Raw genomic sequence first — 15,459 nt, 5'->3', positions numbered from 1 at the left:
GGTTAAGTGATATGCTCCAGGATGAATTAGCACGCTTGGAGCCGGCTGAAAGTTGGGACGCCTTAGTTGCCAAGGTGCTGCGCTTAGACGCTAGGTTCGAGGCTCGTAAACACTCAAAAGCAATGTGTGCGCCATCTATGCATGTAACCAGGGCACCTGTGGTGATGGGGGAAGAGCCTATGGAGCTTGGGGTCTTTAAAAAGCTGTCTACCGAGGAAAAGAGCCGTAGGAGGCAGCTGGGCTTGTGTTTGTACTGTGGGAATGCTGGGCATTTTGCCAAAAACTGTAATGTGAAACCTTCCCAGCTTTCGGGAAAAGGCCAGCCCTAGTGCGACGTGAGTCCAACGCACTAGGGCTCCTCAAGCAGTCAACTGAGGGGAGGAAGCATGTTTTCGTACCCATTACATTATCTGTTGGGGGAAGGGAACTTGTTTCTACTTTGGCACTGCTGGACTCAGGGGCTACGGTCTCTTATGTAGATATTGAGTTTGCTAAGAAGCATGGCATTCCTAGAGTGCGCAAGGCATGCGACGTGTGGGTGGAAGGAGCAGATGGGAGACTGCTGGAGACTGGGGTGGTTAACCATGAAACCTCAGCAGTAACGTGGGAGGTGCAGGGAGTAACGGGAACGTTTGTGTGGGATATTACAAGCTTGCCTAGATATGATGTGATCCTGGGGATGGATTGGCTAGCTGTAGTAAACCCACAAGTAGATTGGGCTACACGTAAGGTGATCTTAAAGAGGCAGGATTGTTGCACTCTAAATGTTACTCACTCTGATATGGAAGGAGTGCCTGCTGAGTATGGGGAGTTCTCTGATGTATTTTGTAAAAGGGATGCGGACAAATTACCACCGCACAGGCCTTATGATTGCGCCATCAAGTTGGCAGAAGGTGCGAAATTGCCAGCAGGGAGGCTATATGCCTTGACTGTACCGGAAAGGCAAGCTTTGCGGGAGTTTCTAGATGAAAATTTAGCCAAGGGGTTTATTCGCCCATCTAGTTCTCCAACTGCGGCACCAGTATTCTTTGTAGCCAAAAAGACTGGGGAACTTAGGCTGGTCTGCGACTATCGGATCCTAAACAAATACACCATTCGGGATAGGTACCCACTACCCTTAATCTCGGAACTGTTATCAAGGGTGCAAGGGGCTAAGGTCTTTACCAAGCTTGACCTGCGGGGGGCCTATAACTTAATCCGTATACGGGAAGGGGATGAGTGGAAGACGGCATTTAATACGTGCTTCGGATGCCACGAGTTCCGAGTCATGCCTTTTGGGCTTTGTAATGCTCCCGCGGTCTTCCAGAGGTTCATGAACGATGTGTTTAGGGACCTAACTGACCAATTTTTAGTGATTTATTTGGATGATATCTTGATTTTTTCTAAGGACGAGAAAGAACACCGTCAACATGTCAAGCAGGTTCTGCACCGTCTGCGGGCTAATGGGCTCTTCGCCAAGGCTTCCAAGTGCGTCTTTCATGTGCCTGAAGTGGAGTTCCTAGGTCATGTAGTGTCAGGTAGGGAACTTAAGATGGACCCACATAAGGTTGACGCCGTCAACTCATGGCAAGAGCTAAAGACTAAGAAGGATGTACAAAGGTTCTTAGGTTTCGCTAATTACTACCGGGAATTTATTCCGAACTTTGCAAAGCTCACGGTACCTTTGACGCAGCTTCTGCGCAAGAAACAGCCATTTGTGTGGGGGCGGGAAGCTCACGAGGCGTTTCTACGACTTAAGTCTAGTTTTCAATCGGACAACATACTAACCCATCCTGATGTTGACAAACCGTTCGTGGTAGAAGCGGACGCTTCTAGCTACGCGTTGGGGGCTGTATTGTCTCAGAAGGATTCCTCAGGGACCTTGCGTCCCTGTGGATTTTACTCGCGGCAACTAACACCCTTCGAGCAGAACTATACCATATGGGAGAAGGAGTTGTTGGCGATTAAGGTGGCGTTTGAGGTGTGGCGGCACTGGCTTGAAGGGGCACGGCACCAGATCGTGGTCAGGTCTGATCACAAGAACTTAGAGCACTTGCAAACAGCAAAGAAGTTAAACCAGCGTCAAATCCGCTGGGCTTTGTTTTTCTCCAGGTTTAACTTCAAGGTGCAGTTCGTGGAGGGGAAGGCAAACTTGCGGGCCGATGCTTTATCCCGCAAGCCGGAATTTAAGACCAATGAGCAGGTAGTATGTCAGACCATCTTGCCTACTGCCTCTCTGTGTGTTGTAGATAATGAGCTTGGGTTACATGACCAGATCCTTGAGGCTCAGAAGGATGATGTGTGGACTCAGGAGCAACTGATGCTGCTCTCTGCAGGTAACCGTACCATACTGCCGCATCTCCAGGATCAAGACGGGGTATTGGTGCGTAGGGGGCAGGTTTACGTACCAGTGGGGGCCCTCAGGTTGGAGGTGATTAGAGCCCACCATGACGAACCCATGGCTGGGCACTTTGGCAGGTTCAAGACCGTACAGCTTATCACCAGGAGCTACTGGTGGCCAAAGATGCGGCAAGACATTCTGCGCTTTTGTGACAGCTGCGCCGTTTGTCAGCAGAGTAAGACGCCTGTTGGGCGCCCTAGAGGGTTGTTATCGTCTTTACCTGTTCCGGAGAGGCCATGGCAAATCATTTCCATGGATTTTATTTCAGATTTGCCTAAGTCTGGGGGTTATACTTGTATTTGGGTGGTGGTGGATTTATTTAGTAAACTGGCTCATTTTATTCCTTGTTCAACCATTCCGGCGGCCCCTACGTTGGCCTTACTATTTACAAAGCACATCTATCGTTTGCACGGAGCACCCGAGGTGATTATTTCAGATAGGGCTCCGCAATTTGTGTCACGCTTTTGGAAACACTTCCATGAGTGTTTGGGGACTAAGTTAAGCGTGTCTTCAGCCTTCCATCCGCAAACGGATGGACAGTCGGAACGGGTTAATGGGCTCTTAGAGCAGTATTTGCGTTGTTTTTGTTTAGATCAACCCACGGCTTGGGTAAAGTGGTTACCGGTGGCGGAATTTGCTTACAACAATGCGGTGCACACGTCTAGTCAGCATACGCCATTTGAGCTTACTTATGGTTTTCACCCACGGGGAGGTGTGGCGCCGTCGACCAATGTGGTCTCTTCGGACCCTGTGTACCGCTCTACGGAAATGGCTGCATTGCACGATGTTGCCCGTCGCTTACTGTTGGAAGCTAAGGCAACGCAGAAGACTCAGGCTGACCGCCACAGGCAGGCAGGGGAGGAGTTGGAAGAAGGGGATTTGGTGTGGTTATCTTCCAAATATATTAAGCAGGCTGGGGGAAAGTTTGCGCCTCGGTTTTTGGGTCCCTTTCCTATCGTTAAAGAGATTTCTTCCGTTGCGTTTCGTTTGCGTTTACCGTCTAGTTTAAAGGTCCATCCAGTCTTTCATCGTTCGTTGTTGAAACTTGATACCTCTAGTCGTCGTGGTACTATAGCAGAGGGTATCACTGCCACTTCTCCACCATCGGGGGAGGAGGCCTTTGTGAGAGGGGATAGTGTTATGATTGAGCCTCGTGGCTCTGTTACTGACAGGCGTGGGCGTAAGACTCCTCGAGAGTCAGATACTCTCGAGGAGCGAGAGAGAAAAAGACTGCGAGACATATTTGCAGCACCATCTGATGAAGAGTCTTTCGAGGGGTTTACGGAGAGAATGGAGGAGGGGCAGGTTAGCTCGGAGGAGGATGAGATGGATTGGACTCGGGTAAGGGAGGATTTGGGTGCCACTGGCCATGATGGGGCAGAAGATGAATGGGGACCTTCAGGATCAGATCCATGGCTTAGCTGGAGGGATGGGACGGGATCCACAGCTGGAGATGCTGCTGGGCGTAGTCAGAGGTGTTCCAGCTCTGACGAGGAAAGTGATGAGGAAACGCCCGGGTTAAGGAGGACAGCTGACAGTGATGAAGATTTGTAACTGGCATAAAATGGGGCTTGAGAGCAATTGCAAATTGCGTTGGGCAAGGTAATCTGGGCAAACGCTTGGGATCCGTGTGTGTGTGGGACGCTTCCCTGAAGACTTGTGTGCTTTCCTGTGCTGAGACGTAAGTTGATTGGAATCCAGGGTCAGACGGCGGGAGGGATTGTGTGGGCATTTGTTTGTGCAAACCTGTGCTTACTCTTATTAGCTTGACCTTCCGTCGTCTTCTTGACGGACGCCATCTCCTGCTTTGAATACCCGGACTGAACTGACCACGGCTTGGCTTCATCCCCTTCTTGGACTTGGGAAAACTACAAACGTCTGCTTCTGGCTTTGAACTACGGAACGGAACTGGTCTACTCTACTGTTGCATTCCCTGGCTGATTTGTTCGTGCTGGAAATCCTGTCTGCTGTGTGTGTGTGGGAGCGACGCAAGTTACTGTAAACACTGTGTTGGCAGCAGAGAGGAATCTGCTGCCAATTAGCTGCATTCTTTGTATCTTTTGTTCTTGGCTCTCGTTTTGTTTATATTCAGGCTGAAGCAAGCAGTTTGTTTTTTACCCGGATTAAACTCCGGTTTAATCCGGTTTATCTTTTGAACATTTATTTTGCCCCTTTTTGCTCCTAAAGGCAAATACTGCCTGGCCCTTGTGTTTTACGGGCTTGTTTTGAGTTCTGTAACCTAATAAACTCTGTTACTTTGAATCTCGTGGCGTTCTGTCCTTGACATTCAATGCCATAACATAGAACATCTTCGGGGTGAAAAGGGCGGAATATAAATACTGTAAATAAATAAATAAAAAATATCATAGAGCTGGAAGATATCACAAGGGCCATCCAGTCTGCTATATAGGAAGACACAATCCACACCCTCCCAACAGATGGCCATCCAGCCTCTGCATTAAAACCTCCAGAGAAGGAAACCCCAACAGATCCTGAGGCTGCATATACCATATAACAGCTCTTGCCATCAGGAAGATTTTCCTAATGTTCCTAATGTTTAGGCAGAATCATATTTCCCCCACTTTGAATCCATGGTTCAACTTTGTCCCAGTCTCCAGAGAAGAAGAAAACAAACTTGCCCATTTCTCGTCAATGGGGCATCCGTTCCAATATGTAGACATAACTATCATGTCTCCTCTCAACTTTCTCTTTTGCAGGCTAAACATCCTCGGCTCTTTTAGCCATTTCTCATAGGGCTTGGTTTCCAAACCTTTAACCATTTTGTTCTGGACCCTTTCCATCTTGTCCATATCCTCCTTGAATTGTTTTGTCCAGAACTAAACCCATAGTTATTCCACCTAAGATCTAACCAAAGCAAAATAAAGGGAGACTATAACTCCCCTTGATCTCGACACTATATTCCTATTGACGCAGCCTTTTTAGCTGCTGCCTCACACTTCTGATGCCTGTTGCTTGTGGTCTACTAAGGGCGCTTCCAGACAGCATCAAAATACAGGACAAATGAGTGAGGCAAAAAATCGCAGGACTTAGCAGCAAGTTTAAACACAGACCTGTCTGTCTCAATAAATCCTGCCCTGCCATTCTGACACCTTTATTTGTAGTGGATTTAAGAAATCATCAAGATGAACGGGGGGACATCCAACTGAAGTTTTCTTTTTTTTTTTAATTGACTCTCCAACATGCACTGGACTTCATATGCACTCATGTGGATATCTAAATGTACACACAAGCAGATTTCTTATTATCTCTCCTCACCCTGTTTAATTTCATAAAGATCAGAACAAAGGAATGGTTGCAGAGAGTTCTCTTCGTAATTGCTTTCCATTTGTGCTTCCATTTAGCCACCTGTGTGTCTGTGGCTCCATTTGTTTACAGCCCAGATCAGCTATTTTGGGATTTTAACATGTGCACATGCATTGGAATAGTCCACAACTGGATATACGAATGAAATCACATGTTTTCCTTGATTGCAGGGATACAGAGTCATGCAAATATGTGCATGTTTTGGCCAAAATCGGGTTTTTAGCGCATCTTTTTAGCGCATGTCTTACAGCTGTTAATCTGAAATAGCGCACATTTTCATAAAACATCCTTTTACCACTTTTACCACCCCTTTTATCCCGGTTTCTTCCACATTTTAGGAGATGTGTAGAAGAGCTCTAAGACGCTTTCAAAACTATTGTTTTCAAGCCAGGTTTCACCCATCCTTTATCTCTGAACTTCATTTTTATTGCCCAAAGTCACCTAGTTGGTTTCCAACCCAGATCTCCAAGTGTTGCGAGTCCAGTACTGTGATGACTCATGGGCCATGTAGTCCCGTTCCTAGTGCTGTTGTGAATGATGAAGAGGAAAACTTGGGTTTTCCACCATTTCAGCCAGAAAAGGAACTATCCCAGCCAGAAATTGAGCCTTTGCACCTGCAGGAGGCTTGTCTTCCAGAAATCTGCCAAACAAGCCCTGAGTCGAGTTCTCCCCCTTTTTCGCGCCGTAATTATTATCTCCAGCAAAAAGGAGTGCAACAAGCTAATCGCAGGAGCTTGAGAATTGCAGCAAAGCATTCAGATGATTAAGCCTGCTGCCATGAGAAATTTTAGGGAGTCATACATCTGGACACAGAGATTGACTTTCGTTTCTGATTCCCCAGAGAAGTGTTCTCTGGTGGGAAAACGAGGCCTATTTAGGTTCCTTGCTCCCGAAGGAATCTTGCGGAGTCAATTCGTCAGCTACCGGAGCAGCGTGTGTGGACAGCTACTCCTGCTTTCAAGCCTTTGTTCCTGTTCCAAGCCTTCGTTCTCAGCCTTGTTTTCTCCCCGGATCTTGCCTTGTTTCCCGGACCTCGCCAAGTAATTACCACGGATCTTGTTCTTGCTCCTCGTTTCCTTGTTGCCTTGAATCAAGCTTTGTGTGCCAAGAATCAAGTTATTTCCTAGCCTTGCTCAAGTTCATGGACTAAAGGACCTTGTCATCTCCCCTCACTTGCTTGGCAAGTGAGTGTTTCGGTTATTGGATTACAACTTTGGACCTTACTATTTCATATTGGACATTGCTTTTTTGGACTAATTTTGACCTTTCCTGAAAGGTCTATTTCTGGACTATTTCCTATACTTGTTTTTATTAACTTTTTATATTTCCTTAATAAAGATATTAGATAGATTCTGGCCTCTGTGTATGGTTATTGGTGCTCTGCAGCTTGGGTCGTGACAGTTTGACTCCGCCGCCCTAAGCACCAATTAACCTAGGCCAGAATGTCTACCGGAGCCGGACCGGGGGCCCAACCACTCAGTTACACCATCGACAAGGATGAAGTGGACCGCATCCGTGATAAGCTCAATGCGCAGGAGGGAGAAATAAGGGGATTGAAGGAACGCGGAATCCGTCTCCCGGCCCTGGCGCTGCCAACCAAGTTTACTGGAGAAGCTTCTAAGGTTCATGTTTTCCGTCGCCAATGCCAGGCTTATCTAGAGGCCCGTAATGCCGAGTTTCCCCAAGAAGACATCAAGGTGGCGTGGATCTACAGTCTCCTAGACGGGCCAGCGGCCAACTGGGCGACGGCACTGTTCGACCAAGACTCCCCACATCTAAGATCAGCGCAACAATTCTTGGATCACATTAAGGCGACTTGGGGGATTGAGGACAATTTGGAGGCAGCCGGCCACAAACTCCGGCGCCTCTCCCAAGGGGACAGACCCATGTCCCAGTACATAGCCGAGTTCCGAGTGCTGGCCCATAACACCGGATGGAACGATATAGCCCTCAGAGGACAATTTTGGGAGGGTCTCAACATCGAGATGCTGGAGGAAATCTCCAAGGTGGATCCTCCACACTCTCTTGAAGCACTCATTGATCAATGTTTACGAGCTGAAGTCATGATTGCCAACAGAAGACAATGGATCCGAGGCCAGAGCGGTAGGACCGGAGTGAGACCTCCCGCTCCCACCGGCGTCCAGCCGCGCCCAGTGTGGAGACCCCCGCCACCAGCCCCATACCCCAGAGGAAAGGAGGAGGTGCCGATGCAGTTGGGCAATGTGCGTCCCAGATTAGATGCCGCCGAGAAGGCCCGCCGCCAACGCCTAAATCTCTGTTGGTACTGCGGAAACGGGGGCCACTTTGCCAGAGAGTGTCCAGCCAAAGGGAAGCCCGCCGCTCGTCTGGCGGCGGCGTCCTCCACGGAGACGAAGACGTCTGAGGCGGCTGGCGCACAGCCGGCGGGGGAAGCCAGCGACCGGGCGTAGAGAGGCTCGCCAACCCGGTCAAAAAACCCACTCAAGAGCCGCCAACCGGGGTCCTATTTCTTCTAGTGGTCACCTTGTGGTCAGTAAAAAAAGGACCCGTCATGGTCCATGCCATGATAGACTCAGGAGCCACAAACAACTTCATTGATAGAGAGTATGCCGACTCTCTGGGATTACAATATCACGACTTCAAGAACGCCCGTGTGGTGCAAGCCATCGATGGCCGCCCCCTCAAGACAGGTCCAGTAAGCCAGTGGTCGGAACCCACCAGAATGTGGATAAGGGAACACATGGAAGAGATTTCCTTCTTTGTCACCGAGGTTCCCCACTTCCCTGTGATTTTGGGAATTCCATGGCTGACACTCCACGACCCAAGCATCTCCTGGTCCAACAGAGAACTGCAGTTTGCTTCAAAATATTGCCAAAACCATTGCCTTGTAGCCAAGGTATGCCATGCCACAGACGCTGAACCCATCATCACCTTGCCCAAGAAGTACTCAGAATATTGGGATGTATTCAATGAAAAAGAAGCCGAGAGACTACCCCCACATAGACCTTATGACTGTGCCATTGACTTGGTGGAGGGGGCCCCGATTCCGCGAGGACACCTCTACTCCCTGACTGAACCAGAACAAGAAGCTCTCAGGGAGTTCTTAGAGACAAACCTCCGCAAGGGGTTTATTAGACCCTCTCAATCCCCAGCCGCTTCCCCAGTGATGTTTGTGAAAAAGAAGTCAGGGGACCTACGCTTGGTGGTGGACTATAGAGCATTGAACAATATCACTAAACGAAACCGGTATCCCCTGCCTTTGATCTCAGACCTCCTAGACCGGCTTCGAGGGGCTAAAGTTTACACCAAACTGGATCTTCGAGGAGCTTATAATCTAGTTCGCATCAGGGAAGGGGACGAGTGGAAGACTGCCTTCCAGACAAAATTCGGTTTATTCGAAACCCTGGTTATGAATTTCGGTTTATGTGGAGCTCCCGCAACGTTCCAGCATTTTGTCAACGATATCTTTCAGGATTATCTAGATCGGTTCCTGATTATCTACCTGGACGATTTTTTGGTGTTTTCTAGATCACAATCAGAACATGAGAATCACGTCAGAATGGTGTTACAACGATTGCGGGACCACGGACTTTATGCCAAGTTGGAAAAATGCGCTTTTGATCTACAAGAGGTAGATTTCCTGGGATATCGTGTCTCGCCACTAGGGCTCACCATGGACCCGGCAAAGGTTGCAGCAGTATTGGAATGGCGGGCGCCAACCAACAAGAAAGAGGTGCAACGATTCTTGGGGTTCGCGAACTACTACCGCAAGTTCATTCCAGACTTTGCCCGCTGGTCTGACCCAATCACCAGCTGCATCCGTGGGAAACAGCCTTTCCGCTGGACAGATCAAGCAGAGAAAGGGTTCCAGCAACTAAAGAAATTATTCACGTCCCAGCCAATCCTTCAGCATCCAGATCCTGAAACCCCTTTCGTCGTGCAGGCGGACGCCTCCGATGTGGCGATTGGGGCTGTACTCCTACAACCAGTGGGAGATCATCTCCATCCTTGTGCCTTTTATTCCCGTCAATTGACTGCACCAGAGAGAAATTACACTATTTGGGAAAAAGAACTTTTGGCCATAAAGGCAGCCTTTGAAACTTGGAGACATTGGTTAGAAGGGGCCAAATATCCCATTGAAGTCCATACTGATCATCGGAATCTAGAGCATCTAAGAACTGCCCGCAAGCTAAATCAGAGGCAACAACGCTGGGCTTTATTCTTTGAACGTTTTAACTTCCAAATTCATTATGTAACCCCAGCCCAGACCAAGCAAGCAGATGCCCTGTCACGGAAACCGGAATACGCTGCAGGGCGCAAGGAGACCTTTGAGTCCCAGCTGCTACAACCCGAGAACTTTGCCACGCTCACAGTGGGAAACACCAAATCCACTCCCATTGAATCAACTCCCTCTACTCCAGGGCCCCTTTGTGCTCAGGAAATCAGGGCTAGTCAGCAAGCAGATGCTTGGGCACAAGACCAACTTCGCCAAGGGCTACGTTTTCCCTTTTCGCTCAAGGATGGGCTACTTTGCTATAGAAATCATGTTTACATCCCCCCAGGACCGGGCAGGGAAAAAGCACTTCGTCTGTGTCATGACTGCAAGCCAGCAGGGCATTTCGGACTATTCAAAACCATGCATTTGATCCTAAGAGACTTCTGGTGGCCCAAGATCCGCAAGGATGTGGAGAAATATGTCAACACCTGCCCAGTATGCCAGCGCGCCAAGACAAGAAGGGAAAGACCCTCAGGGCTTCTGCATCCCCTCCCTACACCATCCCACCCATGGGAAATAATCTCTGCGGATTTTATCACTGATCTACCACCTTCCTGTGGATTCACCACGATCCTAGTGGTGGTGGACCTTTTTACCAAGTTAGCCCATTTCATTCCCTGTGATGGCCTTCCCACGGCCAAAGAGACTGCAGATCTATTCCTTCAACATGTTTTCAGATTACATGGATTACCCAAGAGTTTGGTCACAGACCGTGGGTCCCAATTCACCTCTCGTTTCTGGAAAGCACTACAAAAACTATTGGGCATAGACTCTCGTTTATCTTCGGCTCACCATCCCCAAACGGATGGGCAAACTGAGCGCACCAATGCCACTTTGGAACAATACCTTCGCTGTTATGTGAACTACCAGCAGGACAATTGGGTTTCCCTGTTACCGCTGTCAGAGTTTGCCTACAACAATGGGGTCCAGGCTTCAACTAAAGAAACCCCGTTCTTTGCAAACTACGGCTTCCATCCACGTTTCTTTCCTCCTGTCATTGAAACCTCAGAAGTTCCCGCAGCAGAGGACTGGCTGCAGGAACTCACAGCGGTGCAACAACTTTTGCTCCAGCAACTGGACCAAGCCAAGGAGGACTATAAGCGCCACGCTGACAAACATCGCCAGCCGGGCCCCGAAATCAAGGTAGGAGACCGGGTTCTTCTGTCCACTCGCTTTTTGCCCTCCCACCGTCCCTGCCGGAAGTTAGATGACCGTTTCATTGGCCCCTATCCAGTGGTGGCGCAACTTAACCCCGTGACTTTCAAACTCCAACTTCCGCGCTCTATGCGCATTCATCCAGTGTTTCATCGCTCTCTGCTCCTTCCGGCGGAAGGTGTGCGCCCTGATGCAGACCGGCCGGCCCCCACTCCTGTTTTGGTGGATGGGGAGGAGGACTTCGAGGTTCAGGACATTTTGGATTCTCGCCTTCACCGCCGCCGCCTACAATATCTCATTGACTGGGTGGGTTTTGGCCCCGAGGAACGTTCTTGGGAAGACGCTTCCACAGTCCATGCCCCCGATTTAACCCGCCGCTTCCATCTGACCCATCCCGCCAAGCCGCGGCCTCGCGCCTCGGGGAGAGAGTCCCAGTTTGAGAGGGGGCTTGAGGAGGGGGATAGTGTGATGACTCATGGGCCATGTAGTCCCGTTCCTAGTGCTGTTGTGAATGATGAAGAGGAAAACTTGGGTTTTCCACCATTTCAGCCAGAAAAGGAACTATCCCAGCCAGAAATTGAGCCTTTGCACCTGCAGGAGGCTTGTCTTCCAGAAATCTGCCAAACAAGCCCTGAGTCGAGTTCTCCCCCTTTTTCGCGCCGTAATTATTATCTCCAGCAAAAAGGAGTGCAACAAGCTAATCGCAGGAGCTTGAGAATTGCAGCAAAGCATTCAGATGATTAAGCCTGCTGCCATGAGAAATTTTAGGGAGTCATACATCTGGACACAGAGATTGACTTTCGTTTCTGATTCCCCAGAGAAGTGTTCTCTGGTGGGAAAACGAGGCCTATTTAGGTTCCTTGCTCCCGAAGGAATCTTGCGGAGTCAATTCGTCAGCTACCGGAGCAGCGTGTGTGGACAGCTACTCCTGCTTTCAAGCCTTTGTTCCTGTTCCAAGCCTTCGTTCTCAGCCTTGTTTTCTCCCCGGATCTTGCCTTGTTTCCCGGACCTCGCCAAGTAATTACCACGGATCTTGTTCTTGCTCCTCGTTTCCTTGTTGCCTTGAATCAAGCTTTGTGTGCCAAGAATCAAGTTATTTCCTAGCCTTGCTCAAGTTCATGGACTAAAGGACCTTGTCATCTCCCCTCACTTGCTTGGCAAGTGAGTGTTTCGGTTATTGGATTACAACTTTGGACCTTACTATTTCATATTGGACATTGCTTTTTTGGACTAATTTTGACCTTTCCTGAAAGGTCTATTTCTGGACTATTTCCTATACTTGTTTTTATTAACTTTTTATATTTCCTTAATAAAGATATTAGATAGATTCTGGCCTCTGTGTATGGTTATTGGTGCTCTGCAGCTTGGGTCGTGACAAGTACTCACATCACTACACCACTCCAGCTCCCCGGGTTTGAAGCAAGTAACTTTTTCAGAGGTTCCTGTAAACTTGAGTTTTGTAGCACTACAACTGCCACGACTCCATAGCAGTTAAAGGGGAGTCAAAAGGCATTAATTCTGCAGAGAAAATCCACTACCTGGATCCAAGGAGTGGCCAGCACAACTCACCAAAGTGGTCCGGACAGGGCTGTTGGGAAGAGGCTTCTTTGGCGGGGGCTGCTTGGTTTGGGCTCCAAATGTGGTCGCAGTGGCAGGAAAGGCAGGGGACTTGTTGAGAGGCAGCGGCGGGGGACGGCAAGGCTTGAAGTCCTTTTGGGGAACAGCCACTGGACTTGGAACCGGACGGAGAGGACGAACCACGTTGACCGGATGGGAGGCGTTTTGGAGCAGGTTTGCTCTCAAGGGAGGAGCGCCCCGGCTCACCTGCCAAGAGAACAGAAAGCATGAGCGGGGATTCCAGCACATTCTGCTCACCCTTTCATATGTGCTGTTAAGCCATCTTATATCTCTGCATTTTATTATTTTATTTTGCTGGACACAGTTTTGTCTGACCAATGCAGAAGACAGTGGCAGCATTCATTCCCTTGGTCTCGACACTATCAGTCTATTGATGTGGCCTAGGATCATATTGGCTTTTTTTGCTGCTGCACCACACTATTGGTTCACGTTCCAATTGTGATCTCCTTGGTCCTTCTCACGTGGACTGCATTCATCCATCCAATATCGGTGCATTTCATTGTTATTGCCTAAATGGTACAGTACTTTTCTCCCTATTGAAGTTATTCTGTTAGCTATGGTCCAGCTATTTGTCATTTTGGATTCTGATCCTGTCCGCTGTAGAATTAGCTCTCCTTCCCAATTGGAAATCAAGGCAGGCTACATCCACAACAACCAAGTTCCAACCAGTTATTTCTTCGTCGCGGTGGTTGAGTTTGCTCACATTCTAGGAGCCTGCTTACCTGGCTAGAGTTTCTGCCAACAACTTTACTAGAGGGAGAGGAAATGTCCTGCAGCACGAAGGCAGAGTTAGCGTGTCCCTGGTTTGCCTTCTGAGGTGTCACTCCATTCCTCCTAGAAGATACAAAAAGGATGTTCAGAAGAGGAAAGGGAGCAGGAAAATGTTCATGAATCTGAGGGGTAGTCGGAATCTGAAGAGGAGATTTTGCAAGTACCCACATTTCAGGAGAGGTGAAAGGAAACGGAGCAGAGACATCGTTCAGCTAGAATAGCTGCCAGAAATGCAGCTGAGTAATTGGGAACTGCTCTAACAGCTGTGAGGGAACTCGGGGTTATAAAGCAAAAGCAGGTGCAGTCAGCTTTTGCTGGTAACAAACTGACTCTAATGCCTAAGCCTTTGCTCCCCTTGTGCCTGCTTCAAGTCTGCACCTGGGAAACTGCTCCTGAGGATTTATTGCTGTTTCTTTGTCTGAAGTAAGACTGCTACTTGATTTGGGAATTTATCAGAGACTGCATTTGCCCTAAGACTTCCTTGCTTTCTTTTACATTATACCACTGAGTGTGCTGTTCTTTATGTTTTGCTGAAGTAAAGCAGTTTTCTTGAAAGACAAAAAAGGACAAAGGGGAAGTCTTGATAAATGAGGAAAGCTAAACAGTGGTAGTGGCAGAGGTGGATTCCATAGCTGTGCATCTCCACTATACATGAAAATGTTCCTCTTTCTGTCATGCTAGAAAAAAATCCCTATGCTCAATTGGAGCATCAATGCCCATTTTTAATGGGACAACAATAAAGACTATGGTGCTAATTTGGATCTAGTTTGCCAACTACTTCAGGTACTTCCCATATAATTAGTTATTGTTATTGCCATTGTTATTCCCTCTTTAAAAAGGCGCTAAACAACTAACAATACAATGGGAATTTTTAGTGTTAGATTTCTGTATTCTATGCATTACAACATGTATTTTGACCAAACTGGATATTTATTCCAAGACTGATATCTGAAACAGTTTCACTCAAGTCTAATAAGAAAACCTGGACTGCTTTTCGAAAATTATTAGTTTTGATTAATGGGAGAGGTCAGATTATTATTATCATCATCATCATCATCATCATCATCAGGCATCCAACTTGGTGTGAAACAGATTTTTACAATTACACGGTTTCATTCAAATCATGAGGAAAACCCTTCTGTGAATCCTTGCATATATCTTTCTTTTTTTCCCCACATTTTTATGTTTCTATATTTAGAAGTATTCCATTCAAATAGGTAAAGCCTGGTCTCTACTGTTGCATTGCAGCACATCACAAATATCATTGAGCCACCTTTGGTCACTATTCTTTGATTTTGGAGAGGGAAGAGAAGGCAACCACTGCATTTGTGATGGCTTCGGAGCTGATTTGGGCAATTTTTCGGTGAAAAGACCAGGATTTGAATCCTTGCGTGGCCATGAAAACTTACTGGGTGATATTGAGCAAGTCACAGGCCCGTAAAACCCTGCAATGGGGTGACCTTAGGGTTACTAAAAGCCAGAAACGACTTCAAGGCACACACAATAACAAAAGGCATCGGAAGACTTCATGGGACACACCTCAAGATCCATGGACTGTTCTTTGCCATCAACCTATGAGCTAGAAAGCTTCCTGCTTTGCACCACTCACCTGTACGTCTCCTGGCCCTTCCTTAAGCCTTTGACCCACTTGTTGAGGAAGGAGCTCTCCCTTCTGTAGTAAACATAGAGTCCAGCAGCTATAAGAAGTGTGGCCAATAAGAAAACCACCACGAGTGTGACCAGGACAGTTTCGTGATCTGTGGAAAAATGAACAAGAAAAGGATGATACCCAAAGCAGGTTCAACTTAGTAAAAGTGGATTCAAGCTATGACCTGGTTATGCATAGAATCCTAGTGTTGGAAGAGACCCAAAGACCATCCAGTCTAACCCCCTTTTGCCAAATAAGAAGGCACCATACAAACCCTCCCAGCAGATG

The 15,459-nt window shown here is 48.0% G+C and overlaps 1 protein-coding gene across 1 annotated transcript in view; it reads right to left on the bottom strand.

Moving 5' to 3' along the window:
- Positions 1-15,459, bottom strand: part of adam33 (ADAM metallopeptidase domain 33) — a 117,395-nt gene that overhangs the window by 8,235 nt on the left and 93,701 nt on the right. The window contains exons 19-21 of the mRNA XM_062982306.1: positions 15,133-15,280; positions 13,475-13,586; positions 12,684-12,938 (exon numbers count right to left, since the gene is read on the bottom strand). Of these exons, the coding sequence (XP_062838376.1) occupies positions 12,684-12,938; positions 13,475-13,586; positions 15,133-15,280 (515 nt within the window). The remainder of the gene's footprint in view (positions 1-12,683; positions 12,939-13,474; positions 13,587-15,132; positions 15,281-15,459) is intronic.

Source organism: Anolis carolinensis, chromosome 5, assembly GCF_035594765.1.
Source record: "Anolis carolinensis isolate JA03-04 chromosome 5, rAnoCar3.1.pri, whole genome shotgun sequence".
Taxonomy (NCBI): domain Eukaryota; kingdom Metazoa; phylum Chordata; class Lepidosauria; order Squamata; family Dactyloidae; genus Anolis; species Anolis carolinensis.
The sequence above is the reverse complement of the archived record's forward strand: the minus strand, read 5'-3'. Positions and strand labels throughout refer to the sequence as shown.